The 25,754-nt window shown below is 42.2% G+C and overlaps 1 protein-coding gene across 1 annotated transcript in view; it reads left to right on the top strand.

Annotated features, from left to right (window-relative positions):
• The window catches only part of LOC132871342 (netrin-G1), a 37,328-nt gene extending 13,530 nt beyond the window's left edge, over window positions 1–23,798 (top strand). Inside the window, exons 3-5 of the mRNA XM_060905454.1 lie at window positions 3,597–3,769; window positions 10,560–10,604; window positions 23,569–23,798. Of these exons, the coding sequence (XP_060761437.1) occupies window positions 3,597–3,769; window positions 10,560–10,604; window positions 23,569–23,798 (448 nt within the window). The remainder of the gene's footprint in view (window positions 1–3,596; window positions 3,770–10,559; window positions 10,605–23,568) is intronic.
• The last annotated feature ends 1,956 nt before the right edge of the window (window positions 23,799–25,754 follow it).

Raw genomic sequence — 25,754 nt, 5'->3', positions numbered from 1 at the left:
GGGGACTGACAGCATCCATACATCCCAGTTTACCAAAACACTCTATGTCTGAGGACCCTCCAGATCTACTCCTTTACCTCATAAACACCATTAACAAAAGGCTTGACTAAACAGATATGTTTTCAGCCGAGACTTAAATGCTGAGACTGTGTCTGATTCCCGAACATTACTTGGAAGGCTGTTCCATAACAGTGGGGCTTTGTAAGAAAAGGCTCTGCCCCCTGATGTAGCCTTCACTATACGAGGTACCAGCAGATAGCCTGCACCTTTTGATCTAAGTAGGCGTGGCGGGTCATAGAGGAGCAGAAGTTCACTCAGGTACTGTGGTGCGAGACCATTTAGTGCTTTAAAGGTCAATAGTAGTATTTTATAATCAATACGAAATTTGATTGGGAGCCAATGCAGTGTGGATAAGACAGGCGTGATGTGGTCATATTTTCTAGTTCTAGTAAGGACTCTTGCTGCGGCATTTTGAACTAACTGGAGCTTGTTTATGCACTTATTGGAACATCCAGACAGTAAGGCATTACAATAATCCAACCTGGAGGTAACGAAAGCATGGACTAGTTTTTCTGCATCATGCAATGACATTAAATTTCTTATCTTTGCAATATTTCTGAGATGAAAGAAAGCTATCTGGGTGATGTTATCAATGTGAGTTTCGAATGAAAGACTGGGGTCAATAATCACTCTGAGGTCTTTTACTGCTGCACGTGAAGAAACAGAAAGGCCATCCAGAGTTACTGTGTAATCAGAAAACTTACTTCTAGCTGTATGTGGTCCTAGCACAAGTACTTCAGTCTTGTCAGAGTTAAGCAGAAGGAAATTTATAAGCATCCAGTGTCTAATGTCCTTAACACATTCCTCAATTTTATTAAGCTGGTGTCTCTCATCAGGTTTTGCAGAGACATACAACTGTGTGTCATCAGCATAACAGTGGAAACTAATACAATGTTTATGAATAATATCGCCCAGAGGTAACATATATAGAGAAAAAAGCAGTGGACCCAAGACAGAACCTTGTGGAACACCAAACTTTACCTCGGTACGTCTAGAAATATCACCATTTATATCAACATACTGATAACGATCAGTTAGATAAGAGCTGAGCCAGGAGAGGGCCGTTCCCTTAACTCCCACAACATTTTCTAGTCTATCCAGAAGAATGGAATGATCAATGGTATCAAATGCTGCACTAAGGTCAAGCAACACAAGTAGCGAGACACAGCCCTGATCAGACGCCAACAGTAGGTCGTTTACTACTTTAACCAGTGCTGTCTCTGTGCTATGATGAGGTCTAAATCCTGACTGATACATTTCATGGATGTTATTCCTATGTAAATATGAGCATAACTGCTGTGCCACAGCTTTTTCAAGGATCTTGGAGATAAAGGGGAGGTTTGATATTGGCCGATAATTGGACAGCTGACAGGGATCAAGGTCAGGTTTTTTAATCAGGGGTTTGATAACTGCTAGTTTAAAGGATTTGGGTACATAGCCAATCATAAGAGAAGAATTTATTATTTTTAGAAGCGGTTCAATTACTCCAGGTATTATCTGTTTGAATAGACGTGTCGGTAAGGGATCTAGTACGCAAGTTGAGGCTTTTGATGTAGAGATTAATGAAAGTAATTCAGTTTCTTTTAGGGGAGTAAAACATTCTAACTGATGATCTGATACAGTTATATTGTTAACTACAGGGTCACTTTCATTGTCTAACCTTAAATTAGTAGTTTGAATTTTTTGTCGGATATTCTCAATTTTGTCATTAAAAAAATTCATGAAGTCGTTGCTACTACATACTGCAGGTGTGCATGTGTTGATAGTGGACTTATTCCTGGTTAATTTTGCTACAGTATTAAATAGGAATCTAGGATTATTTTTGTTATCTTCTATTAGGGAGGAGAAATATGTTGATCTCGCAGCACTAAGAGCTTTTCTATACTTCAGGAAGCTCTCCTTCCAAGCTAATTTGAACACTACCAATTTTGTTTGACGCCATTTACGTTCCAATTTTCGAGTGGTCTGTTTTAATGTGCGAGTGTCATCGTTATACCAGGGTGCTAATTTTTTGTCTCTGACCATTTTCCTTTTTAGAGGAGCTACATTATCTAAAGTATGGCGGAATGTTGACTCTAAGCATTCAGTTGCCTGATCAAGTTCTGCAGGGGCTGACAGTGACCCAATCAAAGTTGATAACTCTGGGAGATCATTTACAAAGCTCTGTGCAGTAGTTGACGTGAAAGTACGTTTAATACAGTAGTGTGGTGAGGTGCATATATTATTACTCAGACATATTTTGGATGAGATGAGACAATGATCTGAGATAACTTCAGACTGTGGAAGTATGACTATATTGTCTACGTTTAATCTGAATGTTAGTATTAGATCAAGGGTGTGACCACCATTATGGGTCGGTCCTATGACATTCTGCTTAATCCCGACTGAGTCTAAGATGGACACAAACGCTGTTTTTAAAGAGTCTTCTGGGTTATCGAAGTGAATATTAAAATCTCCGACAACTAAAGCTTTGTCTAAGGAAATAACCAAATCTGAGATAAAATCTGCAAATTCAGAAAGAAACTCAGAATATGGCCCCGGGGCCCTGTAAATAATAAGCAATGGAATTAACTGGGTAGACTTATTTTTCGAGGCTACATACATTATATGAGTATGAAGAACTTCAAATGTATTAAATTTATAACCAGGTTTGTGTGTTACACCTAGATAATCGTTATAAATAACCGCGACGCCTCCTCCTCTGCCAGTTAGACGAGGCTGGTGTATATAACTGTATCCAGGAGGACTCGCTTCATTTAATGCTATATATTCATTTGGCTTAATCCATGTTTCTGTTAAACACAGTACATTAAACTCCTGATCAGTAATGAGTTCATTAACCATTAGCGCTTTAGATGTAAGAGATCTAATATTTAATAGCCCCACCTTTAGATCAAAGGTGCTGGCAGCAGCTGTACAGTCAGTATGATCTAATTTTATATTGATTAGGTTACTGGAACAAACTCTCTGAGTATTTCTACCTTTTTGTTGAGCTCGGGGAACAGACACAGTCTCGATGTAGTGGGCCCTGAGTGACGACTCTGTGCAGCTAGCAGACAGTCGGTTTAGCCTGTTCGTCTGCTCCCTGGCCTTGGCTCTGGATTGTCAGAAATTAACTAGGCCTGTTCTGAGACTATGACCTATGCTGCAGGAAATGAGAGCAGCACCTTCCCGAGTGGGATGGATACCGTCCCGCCCTAACAGGCCAGCAGTGCCCTCAAAATTACAAGTAACAAGTAACTGTTTTTTTTCTATTAGTAATAACACAAGTGAGAACAGGAACTAACTTGTTTCAAATGTAACTATAAATGGATAAAAAGTATAACTGGTTTAATTAATAATTAAAGTTGTAATGGTTGGTAACTCGCTGTGGTGTAAAAGAGGAATAAAACATTCATCTTTACTTTTTCTCAAAGTGATTCTGTGATCTGAACATTTCAAATGTACTCCATCCCCATGACTGTTTAATGTGTGTGTGTGTGTGTGTGTGTGTGTGTGTGTGTGTGTGTGTGTGTGTGTGTGTTTTCTTGTGGCAGGTGTAAGTGTAATCTCCATGCCAACTCGTGTGTGTTTGATAAAGGGAAGCTGAGCTGTGAGTGTGAACACAACACAACGGGACCCGACTGTTCACGCTGTAAAAAACACTATCAGGGCCGAGCATGGAGCCCGGGGTCATACTTGCCCATTCCCAAGGGCACGGCTAACGTGTGTGAGTACCACACACACACACACACACACACACACACACACACACACACACACACACACACCACATTTCCATTTGGTCTAAATGCACATTTAAATACAATAAACTCAAACCAAACTAATTACTCTGGGCTGCCAACTCTCACACAGTGAGCGTGAGACACACGCATTTGATTGTCTTCACACGCTCCCACGCCATACCTCCGATTTCTCACGCTAGAAAAAAATCCAGTTTATCTATCTGATCTAGGCTACCCATTGCGTCACGCCAACCACTTGCGATCGATCAATTACGCCTTACGCATGGCTAAACAGGCAGAGAGGTGTTCCCTTCTGTACACACTCCCCTATGGTAGGTGGCGCATCTAATGATGCTGCACTCGCCGGAAGTTGGATAATTGCCTACCGTCAATTTAGAGGAAGAGGAGAGAGAAGAAGGTATCCGAGTTGAAGACGGGTGTCTCAGACAGGTTTGTACATATGCACGCCAATGTGTGGTGTTACTGGCGTAATTATGAACTTATATAAAGTTTCTTAATTGTTTTAGCCCATAAGTGTTGTGAGAATATTTAATGCCATATCGAGAGCTGTGTACTAGGCATGCTAAATCATTATAGGCCTACTGCCGTGCCACAGCCTCTATCTTCCCCAACAAGCAGCATGGGAGAGCACCTCCTTAGCACACGGTTATTAAGGAGCATTTTTTAAAGATTTTTTGGGGCTTTTTTCACCTTTATTATTGGATAGGACAGTGTAGAGACAGGAAATGAGTGGGAGAGAGAGACGGGGAGGGATCGGGAAATGACCTCAGGCCAGAATCAAACCCGGGTCCCCGGATTTATGGTATGGCACCTGAGCCACGACTGTATGTTATCATACTTTATGACTTTATTTGAAGCCATACTGGAAATGTTGTAAAATAAAGCAAGTAAGAGATAATATTACAAATGCAAGAAGAGCCATTAGCCACCATACCTATTGTTTATTTACAGGGTATTTATTTTTAATTATTTATGATGTATGTAATTGCTCAGTTAAAGTAAATAAAGCATGGTCACCTGTAATATCAAAGAACTTGAACTTGTGAATAATTAAAAAAAAGACAGAGAACAATATACTGAGGAGACAGGGTTTCAAAGAGGGCAAGACAGGTAGAGAATATTTGTCAGATAACAGGCCCTGATGAATGCTCTATTACTAATAAGAAGCATAGATAAGAAATAAATTAATAAGAAATATATTAATATAGCTTATTTAAGTATGACCAAAATTTTTAAGCCCAACTTTGTGCGCACATTCCCACCTATGGCCAAGGTTCAGCTTTTTGTGTTTCAATACTGTTCAAACTTAATTATTTTAATGTTTCTTGTAGCACATGCACATTTTGCTTACTGTTTAAGCATTTTATTTGCTCTTTTGCTGTTGCTATTTTTCCCCATGCCAATCTTCTGCTGAACCCAGTGGTGGGGAAAGCCCTTAAATGCATAACTAGACAGGGACACTCTAACGAGTGCAAACCCCGCCTTTTCCCTATTAAAATACATTGGGCGAAAATTTCGAAGTTCTGCCATGACCTTGACCTTTGACCTTTGACCTCCAAAATTTAATGGTTTCCTTCCTGGGTGATTGGCAACACGTACAAAATTTGGTCCAAATCGATCCATTGGTTCTTGAGATATCTTGCAGACACACAGACAGACAGACAGACAGATACACACACACACAGACTGACGCAGGTGAAAATAATAACCCCTCCGACTACTGTCGGCGGGGTTAATGAATAGTCAGTGAGGGACAATCTTATTTTTTGCAACAGTTATTAAAAACTTAACATTTAGTTTCAGTTCAGAAGGTGTTTAGGCTTAGCTGATGAAATATTTTCAAACATGAACTTGCCTTTAAATCTGAAACACAGGTCTATAGGGCTACAGGAACATTGGCAGTCATCTGTAGTTTTCTAGTGAGGGGGCTTTTAAGCCAAAACTTGGTACTTTTGTTGTCCACAAGCTGAAGGCCTGGCAAGTCAGGGTGTGTAAGAATGTAGGTATGGCACAGCAGGCCACTCCAAAAATCCACCAGAATGCAGGAACATCTACTAAATCCAAAAATCTCAAACCCCCCCCCCCCCCCCCCCCCCCACTGTCCATCTCCAGCTGGACGACCCACAAACAAAACACCAGAATGCAGGGGGACAAGTGAATATCAAACTGAATACAAAATTCCCACTTACTGCGTGGTGTGCGGAAAAATTTTGCCGTCGACCCCCCCCCCCAAAAAAAATCTCACTCCAAGGAATTTCGAAAAGTTGGCAGCCCTGAATTACTTCATGTTAGCTAACAAATTCAACAAGGGCGGAGCTAGCATTTTATCAGCCAATCACAGACCTGTTTTCACTCCTCTGACTTTATGGAATGCTGAGCTGAAACTATTGTTTGCAATATTCCTAGAAACCTTCGCTACTGTCAGCTTAGCTACGTTGTTATTTTCAGCAGAATATTTTATGGTTCTGGGAAAGTTTCATTCTCAGATCGTTCAACCTGTCAGGTTTTCTCAGCGTTACGCAACGATGTGAAGCAAGAAAAATAACAAAAAAAAACCCTCAACAATTCTATGTTCAGAATTGTACATAACTGAGACACTCCTCTGTTTTAGCCAAACTCCGCCCAGTGTGCGTAAATTTCCCCTAACTTCATGTGAACAGAGAATACGGGTTCTTTACGGGTTCTTCAGATAATTATGTGTTCTTAGATTCTATAAAGGAATTTTGGAACCCTTTTTATAACATTTAAAAGACTTTTGAAGACCCGTTAAGAGCTGCAGGTTTGTTCGAGACTACAGGTTGTGTTGCAGGTTTATGAGAATGATAAATATTTGTTCAGACTGCGCAGACACACAGCACATGTTTTTTCCTGTGAGATTGTGAACGCAGCGTGAGGTCACGTCTGCACCATCACACGTCTCAGTTTTACACGTTTATATCAGAGTGCAGTTCTCAGTGAGTCACTCTGTGCCTCCTTGTGCTCCTCTCTCTGTTATTAAAGCAGCGAGACGTTTATAAAGTGATATACACTACCGTTCAAAAGTTTGGGGTCACCCAGACAATTGTGTGTTTCCCATGAAAAGTCACACTTTTATTTCCCACCATAAGTTGTAAAATGAATAGAAAATATAGTCAAGACATTTTTCTGGCCATTTTGAGCATTTAATCGACCCCACAAATGTGATGCTCCAGAAACTCAATCTGCTCAAAGGAAGGTCAGTTTTATAGCTTCTCTAAAGAGCTCAACTGTTTTCAGCTGTGCTAACATGATTGTACAAGGGTTTTCTAATCATCCATTAGCCTTCTGAGGCAATGAGCAAACCCATTGTACCATTAGAACACTGGAGTGAGAGTTGCTGGAAATGGGCCTCTATACACCTATGGAGATATTGCACCAAAAACCAGACATTTGCAGCTAGAATAGTCATTTACCACATTAGCAATGTATAGAGTGGATTTCTGATTAGTTTAAAGTGAAAAGAACAGTGCTTTTCTTTCAAAAATAAGGACATTTCAAAGTGACCCCAAACTTTTGAACGGTAGTGTAACTGAGTCCTGTCACCTGCTGCATGTCTCGCGTGTTTAAACAGTCAGGACTCGTGTGCACTAAATGCAGTCGCTTGCAGAAAAATCACATGTGAACTGTGATGTAAAAAACATGTGAAGCTACATTTCGACATATAATGTGTGTGAAGTAATCGTGTGTGACATCACGTGGAAGCTTCTGACAGAGAACTCATAGAGTTTGTGATTATTCACGTGTAAAGTTCACGTACATGTGATTCAGCATGTGACTTCGGACTCACAGTAACCTGGTGTGTGTGTGTGTGTGTGTGTGTTAGAGCCTTTAATAACAGCTCTGTGCCTCTGCTCTCATCTCACCGCAGCGTCGTTCAGACTGACAGCCATTTATTAAAAACTCAATATGAGGAAAAGAGAAAGATCAGCACAGAGCTCACACACTCCATATCAACTCCATAAAAACTCATTTTCCCTCGTGTGTGTGTGTGTGTGTGTGTGTGTCACAGCAGCATTAAATATCAAATTTAAAATATTATTCCTTGCGGTCCCTGATGGGAAGTGAACATCTCTCTGATATTGATATATTTATAGATTCCTGGTGGGGGAAGAGTCGCGCAGCTGAAACCTGCTGGAAAGTTCATGCAGATTGTGGATGGAACCTTTTGAATGACCTTTAATTAATTATAATTGATCATTTTGTATGCAGGATATTTTCTTTCTTTTTTTTTTCTCCTCTGAATAATAAAACAGGAAATGAAATTCTTCGCTCCACACTAAAGTGACCCGCCTCACTGTGCTGCGTGCTCGCGGTTAACGCTAACGTTTCCTGTCACCTCGCGCTCGCTCTCGGTTATTAATCTTGTTAAATGTTTTTATGTAAACCAAAACAAACTACTAATTTCCACTGGATTTACAAAAGTTACAGAAGATTTTCTTCATACTCGTGTGTGTATGTTAATCACATGTAAAGTGCAAAGTGTGTTCCTGACACAGATCATTTGCATTTAGTCACGCCCACAAAACTCCATAAATGGTAAAGTGTACAGAGAGCTGGGAGCACGCAATGAGCGATCAGGGTAAAGACTTAAAAACAGAAGTGGACGTTATTTTGACTCCCGTCTATGAAAGTAAAATATTTAATAATAATAATAATAATAATAATAATAATAATAATAGCCCTGTGATGACCTGGCGACTTGTCCAGGGTGAACCCCGCCTTTCGCCCGTAGTCAGCTGGGATAGGATCCAGCTCGCCTGCGACCCTGTAGAACAGGATAAAGCGGCTACAGATAATGAGATGAGATGAGATAATAATAATAATAATAATCAATAAATCCTCCGTCAGCGGAGGTGTTTGTTTATGGGTTCCGGCAGACACACTGGCCCGAGGCCCGTCCGAGGTTTATCTGCTCTCAGAACGTTCCAGATGTTAAAGTTCAGTAATCCATGCAGGTTATGACCAGAAGTTGAGGTTTACATTAGTTTGCCTTGTTATGTGTAAATTTACACACTCACACACAAACTTTTTTCTGAAATTACAGGATTTTCATGAAAAACAAATTTCTTGTTTTGTGTAAACGCTTGTACAAATGATTTACAAATAAATCTGTTCGTTTTCCAGCAGGATAAATGAGACCCGGTGTTTTTACTAGCTAAACAATTTAGCAAACCAGCGCCCTCTTTTGGCAGAATCTGTAACCACTGTATCCTGTACATTCGGTGAAATGAAAACTCGAGCCTGCGTGTGGAGACGTCTGTCTGTTTTAGACCCAATAAGGAACTGAAACCGAGCCGTCACTGTTATGATATTGCAATGCATTATGGGTATTGAAAGTGATTCTCAGTCTGTGTCACTTTATTCAGAAAACACTTTTGTTTGGTTTTCTTTCTTATAATTAATGAGTTAAAACATTTCTGATGTTGATTTTTATTTGTATTGTTTCAGGTGTTCAGAGCCGTTCAGCAGGTGGGTCACATCTCACAGCAACCACTAATCAGGAAATACCATCTTCCCTCCTGTCTGTCTGTCTGTCTCTCTGTCTGTTTACCTATCTGTCTGTTTACCTATCTGTCTGTCTGTTTACCTATCTGTCTGTCTGTTTACCTGTCTGTTTACCTATCTGTCTGTCTATCTGTCTGTCTGTTTATCTGTCTGTCTGTCTGTCTGTCTGTCTGTCTACCTATCTGTCTGCCTGCCTGTCTGTTTACCTATCTGTCTGTCTATCTGTTTGTTTGTCTTTTTACCTGTCTGTCTGTCTGTCTGTTTATCTGTCTGTCTGTCTGTTTACCTATGTGTCTGCCTGCCTGTCTGTTTACCTGTCTGTCTGCCTGTCTATCTGTCTGTCCATCTGTCTGTCTGTTTACCTGTCTGTCTGTCTGTCTACCTATCTGTCTGCCTGCCTGTCTGTTTACCTATCTGTCTGTCTATCTGTTTGTCTGTCTTTTTACCTGTCTGTCTGTCTGTCTGTCTGTTTATCTGTCTGTCTATCTGTTTACCTGTGTCTGCCTGCCTGTCTGTTTATCTATCTGTCTGTCTGCCTGTCTATCTGTCTGTCCATCTGTCTGTCTGTTTACCTGTCTGTCTGTCTGTCTGTCTGTCTGTCTGTCTACCTATCTGTCTGCCTGCCTGCCTGTCTGTTTACCTATCTGTCTGTCTGTTTGTCTGTCTTTTTACCTGTCTGTCTGTCTGTCTGTTTATCTGTCTGTCTGTTTACCTATGTGTCTGCCTGCCTGTCTGTTTACCTGTCTGTCTGCCTGTCTATCTGTCTGTCCATCTGTCTGTCTGTTTACCTGTCTGTCTGTCTGTCTACCTATCTGTCTGCCTGCCTGTCTGTTTACCTATCTGTCTGTCTATCTGTTTGTCTGTCTTTTTACCTGTCTGTCTGTCTGTCTGTCTGTTTATCTGTCTGTCTGTCTGTTTACCTATGTGTCTGCCTGCCTGTCTGTTTACCTATCTGTCTGTCTGCCTGTCTATCTGTCTGTCCATCTGTCTGTCTGTTTACCTGTCTGTCTGTCTGTCTGTCTACCTATCTGTCTGCCTGCCTGTCTGTTTACCTATCTGTCTGTCTATCTGTTTGTCTGTCTTTATACCTGTCTGTCTGTTTATCTGTCTGTCTGTTTACCTATGTGTCTGCCTGCCTGTCTGTTTACCTGTCTATCTGTCTGTCCATCTGTCGGTCTGTTTACCTGTCTGTCTGTCCGTCTGTGTGTAATTTTTTCCACCTGTCTGCAGGTCGGCCGAACATCTCATCTCTCGGAGTCGCGAATCGAAATCAAGGTAATAAATTCAGAGAAACAGGAAACTAATCTGCAGGTGGAACAGAGACGTTCCACTGCGTCTGTCTGAACCACTGGACACCGGGTTCTGTTCATTTTTAGCTACATTAGCTTCATAGTTCCAGTGTAACATTTAAAGACGTCACCTCACACACACACACACACACACACACACACACACACACACACACACACACAGAGCAGTGTTTGATTAAGACATTTGTGAACATCCTGACTGTCTCTGTGACTGTTCACTCCGTTTTAATTAAACACGAACCCTCGGGACGTCATCGTGTCTCGTCCTGTCAGAGGAAGACGAGAGGAAAGAGGAGGAAAGGAAAAAGATGGAAGGATAAAGCAGAGGGACAGGAGAAGAAACTGCAGGGGTTCAGGGCCATCGATTTAGTGGATTTAGTGAAAGAGCTGATGTAATCCCTCCAGGCTTAAAAAAATCCTCTTGCTTTAAAGAAATGAGAAAAAGAAATGAGGAAAGAGCTGAAGAGAAATTTACAGATAAAACGGTGAGTCAAATAAATGAAAAATAAAGAATCACAGTGGTCAATAATAAACATAAATGACCATAAATAACTGCAAAAACAAACAAAAATGGGTTTTATTTTCCATCAGATCAGCTTTTAAAAATTATTTTTGTGGTTTTGTTTAATTGTAAAAATCTGGCAGGTGATTTGAATAAACTGAAAGAATCACTGTGTGACTTTTAAACGCTCACTGACACGATCATCAGTCACTAATATTAACTTGCATAATTTTTAAATCTTTTGTAATGAAACAGAATGTAATGAAAAATATAATTACTGAAAATTTGTCATTATTTATCTGAAGCTGAAATTAAGAGCCGTTCAGGAGAAACCTGTCTTAATGATCAGCCACTTTCAGGTGAACTCGGCATTCTGTCGTTTTTCTTGGATAAATGAGTGTTTAATATTTCTGAAACTTAAACATCTCTTCGTTACTAATGTTCAGACTTTCTCCATAATGCCTCGTTCCTCTATTCATAAATAAATCTGTGAATCTGAACTGCAGATGCTGAACTCAACACTCAGAAGCTCCTCAGGGTTTTCTAGAAGCCGTTCGAACCCCATCGGCTGAATAAACTTCACAAATCTGCAGATTAAAAATGTTTTAAATCCTGCTGAAGACCTGCAGGGGAAAAACACACCACTGAAATCTCTAGGCTTTGGTTTTACACACACACACACACACACACACACACACACACACACACACACACACACACACACACACACACAGAGGCAACACAGAAGAACGAAAAAGTCACAATTTAACATCAAAGACCCAGAAATTCTGAATATTTATAACTTTCAACACGATTCAGTGGTACAGTTCATGTAAAATGACACACTCTCTAATTCTAACACTGCCTGGTGTTTCTGTACATTTACTGTATACATTAAATCAGGTCCTGATTAATTTTAGACTTTTTATAACAGAATTAAAATCAATAAAACAAACACAGAGCTTTTTTACAGGGACATGACGGTGACCTGAAAAACTTCCCGTTTATAAACATCACAACAAAACCTCATACAGCATCCAAAAAATTACAGCGCGCACCAAGAATCAACACATTAATGAATTAATGATACGACATGTTGCAGTGTTAATAATGTTCAAGACACTGTTTTGCTCTCTGCCTGTTGGGAGAAATCTCATAAATACACAATTCCAAACCAGAAGAAGTTGGTACGGTCTGTTGAGTTGAAATTGAAATTAAAACTGAAAACAGTGATGTGTAAATAATCCTTGACCTGTATTTCACTCAAATCAATCCAACAGCACATTATCTGATGTTTTACTTCATGAAGTTTATTGGGAGTTTTTTTCAAAAATAAACACATTTCAACTCCGATTCTTGCAACACATTTCAAATAAAGTTGTGACACTAAAGCCTTTCCCACTTTATAATGTTCCCGTTCCTTCTCCCAACACGTAAAAGCTGCTTATGGACTGAAGACTCCAAGTGATGAAGTGTTTCAGGTGTTATTTTTGTCCCGTTCTTCCTGTAAACAGGTCTTAAGGTGTGTAACAGTTCGGGGTCGTCACTGTGATCATTTCTAAATTCTCCACACATTCTCTATTGGGGACAGAGGGGACACGCCCTTTTCTCCCACAGCCACGCCTTTATAATGTGAGCAGAATGTGGTTTTGCATCGTCTTGTTGAAATCTCCCTGGAAAAGACGTCGTCTTGAAGGCAGCAGATGTTGCTCCAAAATCTCAGTGTACTTTTCTGCATTAATGCTCAATCACAGAAATGTAAGTTACCTTTACCAAGGGCACTGACCCAACGCCATACCATGACACACCCTGGCTTTTGGACTTGTTCCTGCTAACAGTCTGGATGGTCCTTTTCCTCTTCAGAGCACACGGCATCCATTTCTTCCAAAAAAGTCCTGGAATACTGATCCGTCTGACCACAATACCCGTTCCCACTGTGTGATGGTCCATCCCGGACACCTCCGAGCCCAGAGAAGTCGACAGCGCTTCTGGACACAGTTAACATAAGGCTTCCATTTTACACAGTAAAGTTTTAACTGGTGTTTGTGGATGTCATACTGCAACTTGATAAAAGTTTTCCAAAGTAATCCAGAGCCCATGTGGTTCTATCAGCTGTAGATGAATGACGGTTCTTGATGCCATCTGAGGGATCGGAGATCACAGGGGTTCAGATTAGGCTTGAGCCCTTTACACACCGAAATTCCTCCAGATTCCTTGAATGGTTTAATGATATTATGCACCGTAGAGGGTGAAAGATCCAAATCCCTTCCTATCTTTCTTTGAGGAACATTGTTTTTAAACATTTCAATAATTTTCTCATGTATTTGTTGATAAACTGGAGATCCTCAGCCCGTCTTTACTCCTCAAACACTCGGCCTTTCCTGGAGGCTGATTTTGTACCAAATCATGATTACAGTCACCTGTTTCACATCACATCATTATTTAATTGTTTTACCTCATTCTCTCTAGATCAGATGGCGAGCTGCTGTGGTCTTTCTAAAAGCACACCACTCTCTGTGATCTTCTGCCATCCTTGACACCTCCACCAGGCTTTTTTGTGTCCACCTAGTGATGTCTTGTTGCCATGTTTGTGGGGCTCTACCTCTTTGTCTCTTTCCAGCTGCTTTTCCTTGGAGGATGACTTTCTCTAGTCCTTCATGTCGGATGGCATGGCTGAAAAACCCCATCTTTCTTTTCACAATTTATTCCTGGAGCATCATCTTGGTGTTCAGTGTTTCTAGAACCCAGACATTGGTTCGATGCTCTCTCCATGAGGTTCTAAGCAAGCGCCTGAATGCCCACATCTCAAATGGATCTACCTTCTTCTCAATTTGCTTGGTCATTGCCCATGATTCACATCCATAGGTGGCAATAGCAAATGCAGTTGCTCTGATAATTTTGAGCTTTAAGTTGTTACTGATTGCTTGGCTTTTCCAGATGGTACATATGCTTTGAATTTTATTTTTTGCAATGGTGAGCCTTCTGATTACTTCCTGCTTACACTTTGCCTTGGTGTTAATAGTTGAACCCAGGTAAACAAATTCTTCTACAACCCCAATTCCAAAAAAGTTGGGACAAAGTACAAATTGTAAATAAAAACGGAATGCAATGATGTGGAAGTTTCAAAATTCCATATTTTATTCAGAATAGAACATAGATGACATATCAAATGTTTAAACTGAGAAAATGTATCATTTAAAGAGAAAAATTAGGTGATTTTAAATTTCATGACAACAATACATCTCAAAAAAGTTGGGACAAGGCCATGTTTCCCACTGTGAGACATCCCCTTTTCTCTTTACAACAGTCTGTAAACGTCTGGGGACTGAGGAGACAAGTTGCTCAAGTTTAGGGATAGGAATGTTAACCCATTCTTGTCTAATGTAGGATTCTAGTTGTTCAACTGTCTTAGGTCTTTTTTGTCGTATCTTCCGTTTTATGATGCGCCAAATGTTTTCTATGGGTGAAAGATCTGGACTGCAGGCTGGCCAGTTCAGTACCCGGACCCTTCTTCTACGCAGCCATGATGCTGTAATTGATGCAGTATGTGGTTTGGCATTGTCATGTTGGGAAATGCAAGGTCTTCCCTGAAAGAGACGTCGTCTGGATGGGAGCATATGTTGCTCTAGAACCTGGATATACCTTTCAGCATTGATGGTGTCTTTCCAGATGTGTAAGCTGCCCATGCCACACGCACTAATGCAACCCCATACCATCAGAGATGCAGGCTTCTGAACTGAGCGCTGATAACAACTCGGGTCGTCCTTCTCCTCTTTAGTCCGAATGACACGGCGTCCCTGATTTCCATAAAGAACTTCAAATTTTGATTCGTCTGACCACAGAACAGTTTTCCACTTTGCCACAGTCCATTTTAAATGAGCCTTGGCCCAGAGAAGACGTCTGCGCTTCTGGATCGTGTTTAGATACGGCTTCTTCTTTGAACTATAGAGTTTTAGCTGGCGACGGCGGATGGCACGGTGAATTGTGTTCACAGATAATGTTCTCTGGAAATATTCCTGAGCCCATTTTGTGATTTCCAATACAGAAGCATGCCTGTATGTGAGGCAGTGCCGTCTAAGGGCCCGAAGATCACGGGCACCCAGTATGGTTTTCCGGCCTTGACCCTTACGCACAGAGATTCTTCCAGATTCTCTGAATCTTTTGATGATATTCTGCACTGTAGATGATGATATGTTCAAACTCTTTGCAATTTTACACTGTCGAACTCCTTTCTGATATTGCTCCACTATTTGTCGGCGCAGAATTAGGGGGACTGGTGATCCTCTTCCCATCTTTACTTCTGAGAGCTGCTGCCACTCCAAGATGCTCTTTTTATACCCAGTCATGTTAATGACCTATTGCCAATTGACCTAATGAGTTGCAATTTGGTCCTCCAGCTGTTCCTTTTTTGTACCTTTAACTTTTCCAGCCTCTTATTGCCCCTGTCCCAACTTTTTTGAGATGTGTTGCTGTCATCAAATTTCAAATGAGCCAATATTTGGCATGAAATTTCAAAATGTCTCACTTTCGACATTTGATATGTTGCCTATGTTCTATTGTGAATACAATATCAGTTTTTGAGATTTGTAAATTATTGCATTCTGTTTTTATTTACAATTTGTACTTTGTCCCAACTTTTTTGGAATCGGGGTTGTATTTCTTCTAATGTAATTCCTTCTAAGTTGATGTTGGTTTCTGCCATCTTTGTTTGGGTCGATTACCATTATCTTAGTCTTTCTGGTGTTTAAGAGCAGGCCTTTCTCTTCACTAACTTTTTTTATTTTCTTTATAAGCTCCAGGGTGCGAAGGGTGACTAATCTTCACGGCTCTGGTCACCTAACTCTTGTATAACTACCTACATGTGGTGCACCTGTATTAGACAAAACATTATACTAGGGACCGAGTGAGGGACGGTACGGTATATTCCCTTTGGGCAGGTGGAGCTCATTAGCCTTGGTTGGCAGTTCACCTAGGGGAAGGAAAACCTTGATTCCAAACCTCCGCTGCCTTGCAGCTATACCTGGTCCGGGAAAGGCTTCAGGAGACAACCTCGAGGAAGAATCATCACATCCAATCAGGATAGGAGTGGAACCCCTTAGACGATTAGTAAGTCAACCTGACTTCTCTTCAGCAGCTCCTGCAGCTGAACTGGTGCTAAGTGTATCGCATTGCTTTCCCTTGGATCAAGGGAAAGGCAAGGGCAAGGCTGAGAGGGGGGTCCTGACATTTGGGCAGCCCAGGATCTCCATACACCGCCCAGGCTTGCATCCTGAAGAGGCCACTTCAGTGCCGCTGTTCACAGCGTCAAAACCAACAGGGGAGACGGCAGTTACGGGTTCTAAGTCAAGAGTAAATTGGCACATGCTCTGAGGCTATGGGCTTTCTCTGATGGTGGGAGGGACCTTCGTAGTCCCACTGGTCAGTCACCGCCCGCCTCAAGCTGGGCAGCCCTCAGCCAATAAGGTGCTGACCCGCCACAGTCTGCCTGCTTCATTGGGTGCATGGAGCTTAGGCAAAACCGACAAGCAGACTGTACATATAGCACCAGGCAATGTAAGAAGAAAGAAGAAACTCCCAATCTTGCAACTCGCAAGTTGGAATGTCAGGACCATGTGTCCTGGCCTCTCAGATGACCTTTGTCAGATCGACAACTTCAGGAAAACAGCTGTCATTGACCGTGAGCTGAGCAAACTAGGCATAGACATTGCTGCCCTACAAGAGACCCGACTACCCTCAAATGGTAGCTTGAAAGAACAGGATTATACATTCTTCTGGCAGGGAAAGGAACCAGAGGAACCTCGCCTGCATGGCGTAGGTTTTGCTGTGCAGAACTCACTCTTACCCACTGTTATTCCGCCATCCAGTGGCACAGCTTGTATCCTTGCACTGCGCTTTTTGACCTCATCAGGAGAAGTGAACATCATAAATGTATATGCTCCCACCCTCTGTTCCACCCCGGAGACCAAGGATGAGTTCTACCAAGAGCTTGAGGCCACCATTCAAGAGATACCACCTACAGATCATCTGTTTATACTCGGGGATTTCAGCACCCGAGTAGGAGCTGACTTTGACTCCTGGCCCCGTTGCATTGGCTGTTTCGGTGTCGGCAAGATGAATGATAATGGTCAGAGGCTCCTTGAGCTTTGTTCTTACTTCGACCTCTGTATAACCAACACATTCTTTGCAACTAAACATCAACACAGAGTATCCTGGTGCCACCCGAGATCACGCCATTGGCACCAACTGGACCTTGTTATCACCCGCAGATCAGCGTTGAACTACGTTCTCACAACTCGCACTTACCATAGTGCTGACTTTGATACTGATCACTCGCTGGTCAGCAGTAAGGTGCGCCTCCAGCTTAAACGGATCCACCACTCAAAGCAAAAATGACGACGGCGCATCAATACGGCCAGGACCTCAATCCCTGAACTACGCGATCGATTCACCACCACCATCGAGGAGGCACTTAAAGGCTGTCCCTCTGGCAGCATAGAAGAGAGATGGGCTTACATCCATGATGCCACCTTCAACTCCACTATAGGCACCTTTGGTAAAAGAGTGAAGCAAAACCCTGACTGGTTTCAGTCAGGAATTGCTATCCTCGAGCCCGCTCTTGCAGCGAAACGCACAGCACTATTAAACTACAAAAGAAACCCCTCTGAGAAGACTCTGGCTGCACTAAGATCAGCCCGAAATGATGCTCAACGGTGTGCTAGATTCTGTGCTAATGATTACTGGCTGAATCTCTGCAAAAAAATCCAGCTTTCTGCCAATAACAGGAACACCCGTGCCATGTACGATGGTATGAAGAGGGCCTTCAGCCCAAGCACCCCTTAAGTCCTCATCAGGCAAAATCATTACTGATCGCAGCAAGCAGATGGAGAGATGGGCAGAACACTACCAAGATCTTTACTCGAGGGAGAATACAGTAACTGATGCCGCAGTTCAGGGCATCGCAATCTTGCCCGTCATGGAAGAGCTTGACGTTCCACCCACTGTAGATGAGTTTTCCAAAGCTATCGACTCTCTGGCCTGTGGCAAAGCTCCAGGAAATGATGGGATTCCCCCCGAGGTTATCCAAGTTTGCAAAAACACTGCCCTCCACCAACACCTCTACGAACTTCTGCTGCAGTGCTGGGAAGAGGGGGCAGTTCCCCAAGAGATGCGCGATGCTAACATCATCACATTATATAAAAGGAAAGGTGACTGTGGTGACTGCAATAGTTACCATGGAATATCGTTACTTATCATAGTTGGAAAGACCTATGCCCGCGTAGTCCTCAACAGGCTGCAGCCCCTTGCTGAACGTGTCTACCCAGAGGCACAGTGTGGTTTTCGGGAAGGAAGATCAACAATCGACATGATCTTCTCACTCTGGCAGCTGCAAGAGCAGTGCAGAGAGCAAAGACAATCCCTATACATTGCCTTCATTGATCTGACCAAGGCCTTTGACATGGTCAGCAGGAAAGGCCTCTTCACTCTACTGCAAAGAATTGGCTGTCCACCAAAGCTTCTGAGGATGATCGTGTCCTTCCACAAAGACATGCAAGGCACCGTCCACTACAATGGCTCAACCTCAGATCCTTTTCCCATCAGAAGTGGTGTGAAACAGGGCTGCGTACTCGCCCCAACATTGTTTGGCATCTTCTTCTCCCTGCTCTTGTCACATGCCTTCAAAGGGTCAGAGGATGGTGTTTACATCCACACTAGAAGTGACGGAAGCCTTTTCAATCTTGCCCGCCTCAGGGCCAAGACCAAGGTGCGAAAAGTGCTCATCAGGGAATTGCTGTTTGCGGATGACACGGCTCTGACTGCTCACACCGAAGATGCTCTACAATGGCTCATCGATCGCTTCGCACATGCTTGTAGAGAGTTCGGCCTCACCATCAGCCTCAAGAAGACCAATATTATGGGTCAGGATGTCAGCAACAACATTTCTATCGGCGACTACACCCTAAAGGTGGTTGAGGACTTCACCTACCTGGGCTCAAACATCTCGTGCAACCTATCCTTGGAAGCCGAGTTAAACAAGCGTATCGGCAAGGCTGCATCAACTATGGCTCGTCTCAGCAACAGAGTTTGGGAAAACCCATCACTGACCACCAACACCAAGATGAGGGTGTACCAAGCATGTGTGCTAAGCACTTTACTATACGGCAGCAAGACCTGGACCCTCTACGCTCGTCAAGAATGCAGGCTCAACGCGTTCCATTTGTGTAACCTCAGGAAAATCTTGGGCATCGCATGGCAAGACCGCATCCCAAACAAAGATGTCCTTAAAAAGGCAGGATTGCCGAGCCTGTTCGCTATGCTCAGTGAAAGATGCCTTCATTGGTTAGGCCATGTCCACAGAATGCAGGACGGCAGAATACCAAAAGACCTACTCTACGGTGAACTTGCTACCGGCTCTAGACCTGCTGGTAGGCCCAAGCTCTGCCACAAAGATGTCTGCAAATGCGACCTGAAGGATTGTGGTGTGGGGAGCTGGGAAACTGTTGCTGACGACCACACCAAGTGGCGCAGTGTAGTCAAAGCCGGAATCAAGAGAAGCAAGAGAAAGAGGGAGCTTCATTGGGAAGAAAAAAGATCAAGAAAAAGGCAAAGGGAACCAACACCAGCCCTAGCAGAACATGACACTGCCGTCCTTACTTGCCCAAATTGCAGCCGAGTGTGCCAGTCACAAATCAGCCTGCCTCTGAGCTCTCTAGTGCATTCCTCATGATGTCTTCAGCGTAGATGTTGTACAGCATAGGTGATACAATGCAACCTTGCCTAACACCTCTTCCGATGGTAAACCACTTGCTTTCTCCATGTCGTCCTCACCATTGCTTCTTGATTGTTGTATAATACTTGTAGCAGGTGGATTATGTGGTGAGGGAATCCCATTAGGATCAAATCACTCCAAAGACGGTTGTGGTTCACACAGTTGAATGCTTTCGCATAATCTATGAAACACATGTATAGTGGTATGTTGTTTTCTTTACATTTTTCCATGATGATTCTGATGTCCTCCCGCTTGCCTGAGACCCTGTAGAACAGGATAAAGCAGCTAGAGATAATGAGATGAGATGAGATGAGATGAGATGAGATGAGATGAAATGAGATGAGATGAGATGAGATGAGATGAGATGAGATGAGATGAGATGAGATGAGATGAGATTCTGATGTTGACAATTTGCGCTCGTGTACATCTTTTGACAAATCCTGCTTGTTCTTCACTTATTTCTTGGGCATATTTCTTGTATATTTGATCTGTAATGATCTTCAGCATGGCCTTACTTGCATGTGTAATGAGAGTGATGGTTCTGTGGTTGGAACACCCTTTGAGATGACCTTTCTTGGACAATGGTATAAAAATGCCTCTACACCAATCCTTGGGCCATTCTCTACCCTTCCATATCTTCTCACAAAGTTTCCAGATGAGTGTTGTTCTGGTTTCTCCTGTTACTTTTCAAATCTCTGCAGGTATTTCATCTATTCCTGGTGATTTTCCATTTGACAGGTTTTTCAGTGCATGTTCAACTTCTGCTGTGGTAGGTTGTGGTTCTTCTTTCTCTATGTCTAGGTGTGGTTCTGGGGATGGGGATGGTTCCACATAAAGCCTTGTACAATACTCAGCCCAGCGTTTCTGGATGGCCGCCGTCTCTGTAAGTGTTATACCTTTGCTGTCGTTGATAACATCTGATCTTACTGTCCGCCTCCCAGTTATTTCCTTAAATAACTTGAATACCTTTTTTAGGTTTCCTTTTTCTCATTCCAGATCTTCACATTTGTTTTCCCAGAATTCTTGCATGTCCCTTCTTGCTTCATGGTTGAAGTCTCTGTTCAGTTGGGTCCATTTGTCATGATCACCTGATGCTTTTGCTATTCTCCTCTCTCTTGCTATCTCTATGGTGTTGTCCTTAAGCCAAATTTTTTTCTTTCTTTTTTCCTTGGGATATATTCTTTAGCTGTCTTTTTGATGACCTCTGACATCTTGCCCCAAAGTTCCTCAGGTGTGCAGTCCTCTTCCGCGTATTCCAGCAGAGGACTGAATCTGTTACAGATCTCATTATTGAATTCAGGTGGTATGGCTTGTACATCAAATCTTATTGGTATTGTTTGATTTGACTTAGTTGCTTTTAGGTGAATCTTCAATTTTGCCAGGAGCAGCTGATGGTCACTGCCACAATCTGCACTTGGTCTGGTCTTTACATTCTCCAGAGTGGATCTCCATCTTCTGTTTATTAGGATGTAATCAATCTGATTGGTTGTTCTATTGCCTGGACTTCTCCATGTAAAAAGTCTTCGCAGATGGTGTTTGAAGAGGGTGTTGCCGATCATTAAACCATTGCTGTTGCAGAAGTCAATCAGTTGTTCTCCTCGATCGTTTTGATCTCCCAGACCGTGCTGACTGACTGTTTGGGATGGAGTTGTTAACTTCCCAACTTTGGCATTCCAGTCTCCCATAATTATGAGCATATCTCTTGCTGGTAGATGATTGATGGCTCTCTGCAATTTCTCATAGAATCCCTTCAGGATCTCCTCAGGTGTATCTGCTGTTGGTGCGTAGATTTGAACAAGTGAGATGTTGATTGGGTTTGCTTTCAGCCTTGCTGTGATGATTCTAGGGCTGATTGGGCTATAGCCGATGAGTGATTTTGCCATGGTCTTATCCAGGATGAATGCAACTCCTTCTCTCCTTGGGCCTGTGTCTTTGCCTGAGTATATCATGATGTCTCCACTCTCTGTCTCAAAGCGTCCTTGGACCATCATCCAGTGTTTGGCAATTCCCAGGATTTTGATGTTCATGTGTTTCATTTCACTTGTAATGATGTTAAGTTTGCTTGTTGTCAAGCTTCTCACATTTCATGTTCCGAAATGTAAGGTTATCCTCAGGCAAACCCTGCTTCTTCCTGTGCTGAGACCTTCCAGTTTGGAAATTCCCTTATTGGGCTTTGTTTCTGAACCTTCATCCTCGTCAGCCCTGTTGGAAGCAGGTGCCACCTCTCCCCCAGTCACTCTTTGGATGTCAACCAGCCTGTGGGGTGCACCAGTTGACATCATATCACAAAAGTTGTGTTGATCCTTCATTTAACTGACAAAACCAACGTAGTATGGTGGGTGGTCAGATCCTTCCATACCTCAGGCCGTCCTAACTGGGGCATGATCCTCCTTACTCAGATCTGAGATCTCTTGCCATTGTCCTATATTTTGGAGGACCTCTGCCAACCATCTCTGACACTCACACTGCTGCCTGTGTATGTACTATTTATGCCATAGCTGGCTCCCTGAGCAGGTGCTACCCCTCTGGGACAGAGGGGACCTGGGAGTAGAGGCGACTAAGGGGCCACTCCACTTTCCCCAAAGCCACAGCTGCCATGCTGGGCATCATCTCTGGATACAGTTTAAAGTCTTGTCCAGGACCTTTTATAAACTATTGAGACTGCCATTTGTGAAAATCTTAGATCAGCAGTATCTGAAGTCCTCAAAGAAATCTGGCAAAAAGATCTTTACCTCATTACTCACCCTAAATTGCCCTGTAACAACTTTTTTGGAATGTGTTGCCGGTCTGAAACGCAGGAATGGATGGAAATTAACTAATGAAATGAAGTTGACCAACAAAACATGAAATATCTTGGGTTCATTCTGTCTAATGAAATACAAGTCAAAGTACATTTCCAAATCACTGCTTTCTTTTTTTTAATTTGAATTTTCCACACCGTCCCAACTTTCTCTGGTTTGGGGCTGTATTTAATTAAAATATTGCTTTAAAAAAGTTGCCTTTGGAAGATGGAGGATGGTGACAGTTTTAGAAAAAGACATATTTTTTAAATGACATTAAATCTTTCACTGTCATTCACCACGAGAGATGTTGTGAGAAGGAAAGATACTGGATATGATCATGTTTCCTAACACAGCTCCATCTGTACACAGTGTAGAACAAACGGGACAAAAACATTCCTGATGAGAAAGACATTGTGTTTTTTTTTTTTTTTATTTGCTTAAATCAGCGTCCTGACACCAGTTTAACTTCCAGTGTCATGAAAAATCTCAAATTACTGGAGAAAAGAATTGAACACTATAACCTGAAAAATAATTTAGATAAAATTTTCTTCTTAATATTTATTTATTTATTTATTTATTTTTATTTATTAAAAATATTGGCAGCGATTCACTTATGCGAGTGTATCACCTGCCCTTCAGTGGTATTAATTTGCACACACCCTCTGTTCCTGAAGTGACTTTCAGGCTGCGGGTGAGGAGTTCATCTCCTCTGCATGGACCCCAGCAGTTCGTGATCAACGCCCCGCCCTGAAATACTGTTTCAGCTCATGGACATTTTTATTCCAGCTCTCAGTCGTGATGTTCTCCTCTGAGCTGATCTTACACTCTTTTATCATAACTACTCCCATGAGTGTGTGTTTCTCATTTCTGTCCTCAGCTCGAGTGTGTGACGACGTGCTGCTGCGCTGTCAGAACGGAGGAGTGTGTGTTCAGCACCAGCGCTGTCGCTGTCCTTCGGGATTTTCCGGAGTTTTGTGTGAAATGGAGCGATGCCGCGGTGGCCAGTCCTGTGAGGAGCTCCGATCAGGACGTGACTGTCTCCGTCTCTCATCTCTGCCACTCTTTCATTCACTCGCTCTCTCGCTCTCATCTCTCTTCTGCATCTGAATGAAGGACAAACACTGAGGACACACTGAAGAACAGCAACACACACAACAGAGATGGGTTTACACTCAGCCAAAGTTTAAACAGGATGAAGGACAAAATACACACAACATACACACAACATACACACACTGCAGGCTGGAGGTCTGGAAGAAGCATTTGTAAAAAAAAAATAGACATGGAAATTAAGAAGTTTTAAAAATATATATTAATAAACAATAAGCACGTTATTTAAATGAACTGTCATTCAGCTTGATTTAGGTTTAACCACGCCCCCTCTAACATCATCATCAGGTCACAGTGCTAGCATGTTAGCTCAATATTTACTTTTATTTCTTCTTCTCCTCCTTTCGCTGTTCCCGTTAGGGGTTTCCACAGCAGATAATGTCCCTCCATCTCCTTCTGTCCTCCGTATCTCCTTCTGTCCCACCAAACGTCCTCATGTCCTCCTTCACCACATCCATAAATCTCATCTTTGCTCTTCCTCTTTTCCTTCTACCTGCAACTCCATCTCCAGCGTTCTTTTGCCAGTAAACCCTGGATCTCTCCTCTCTATGTGTCCAAACCATCTCACTCTCAATTTCGCCTCTCTCACTTTGTCTCCAAGTCATCCTACATGTCCTGTCCCCCTCATATTCTCATTTCTCATCCTGTCCAACTTTGTCACTCCCAATGAAAATCTCAACAATATTTATTTTTATTTATTAGCTATTATTATTTATCTAATCTAATTAGAAGCCCTCGGTCAGCGTTGCCAGATCTGTGTAATAAAACCAGCACAATGGTCAATAAAGCGCAAAATCTGATCTGACAAACTCTTATTCTGAGGGTTTAATGAGAATAAAAGTTCCAAAATCAAACCCACTATCCAGAAATATATTGTAATATTTGCAAAGTAACAGCAAATGATAAATAATAACACTATAAAATCTACATCAACATCAGGGTGCTAAGACTTTGATGCACACTGCACTTAGGAAGTTGCCTTTAATGGAGTTTTGGGGGCGTGGCTAAACAGCTGTGTAATTTAGCAAATTGGTGTTTATCAGCATGTTCATGTGAGTACAAAGAAAAACAGAAACATCTGGCAGCAAATTTTAGTTTTATTTGGTCAAAAATACAACTTCACTTTTTTAGCAGGTTGATACAGTAGATGAGCCTCAGCGTCTTTAAAAAACAACATTTATGAGATTACCGTCATTCACGCACACACAACAAACACATTAATACAGTAAAATAGTTTAGTATTATTTTATATACATTTACTGGAGCTCCAGAACCTGATTTCACCTGTAAAGTTTAATCAGAACCAAATCCCACTTGCACACATAACAGACCACGTGATTACTGTTTGCTTTTAAAAAACCTTTAAAGGGCGAGTCATCGATTCTGGAGAAAGATTGCTGATATTCGAACTCAACAGCTAAACAAATACACACCTCCCTTCAGTGCTCCTTCAGAAACTCCACCCCCCCACCCCCAATTCATGGACGTGCATTGCCAAGGCAACGACACTAACAACTGGCCTCGCTGATGAAAAAAGAGTAACGTCTCTGTCTCATAGCAAAACAAACATTATATTAGCACACAAACACATCATCCAAACCACGAGGAAGTAAAAAACAGCAAGTTAGTTTTTTAGATTGCTTTTACAAAACTACAGTGACTGAAGAGAGGATCGTAGAGTGTCGCTAACCAACCAAGGAAAGTAATGTTACCCCGCATATAGCATGTCGAATTATGCATCAATCCAAATAATCCCAGTGTGCAAGCAAACTTGTGTTTTTAGGTTTATGTGGCTAAAAAACCCTTCACAAACATTGTACGAACAAATACCATGATCAAGTCAAGTGGCTTTATTGTCATTTCAACCTTCTACAGCTGGGACACAGTGAAACAAACAACATTCCTCCAGGACCAGGGTCCTACAGACAACACCGCAGAACTACATGAGACGAC

This window comes from Neoarius graeffei, chromosome 23 (assembly GCF_027579695.1).
Source record: "Neoarius graeffei isolate fNeoGra1 chromosome 23, fNeoGra1.pri, whole genome shotgun sequence".
NCBI lineage: Eukaryota > Metazoa > Chordata > Actinopteri > Siluriformes > Ariidae > Neoarius > Neoarius graeffei.
Note: the sequence above shows the minus strand (reverse complement) of the source record. Positions and strands in the feature narration are given on the sequence as shown.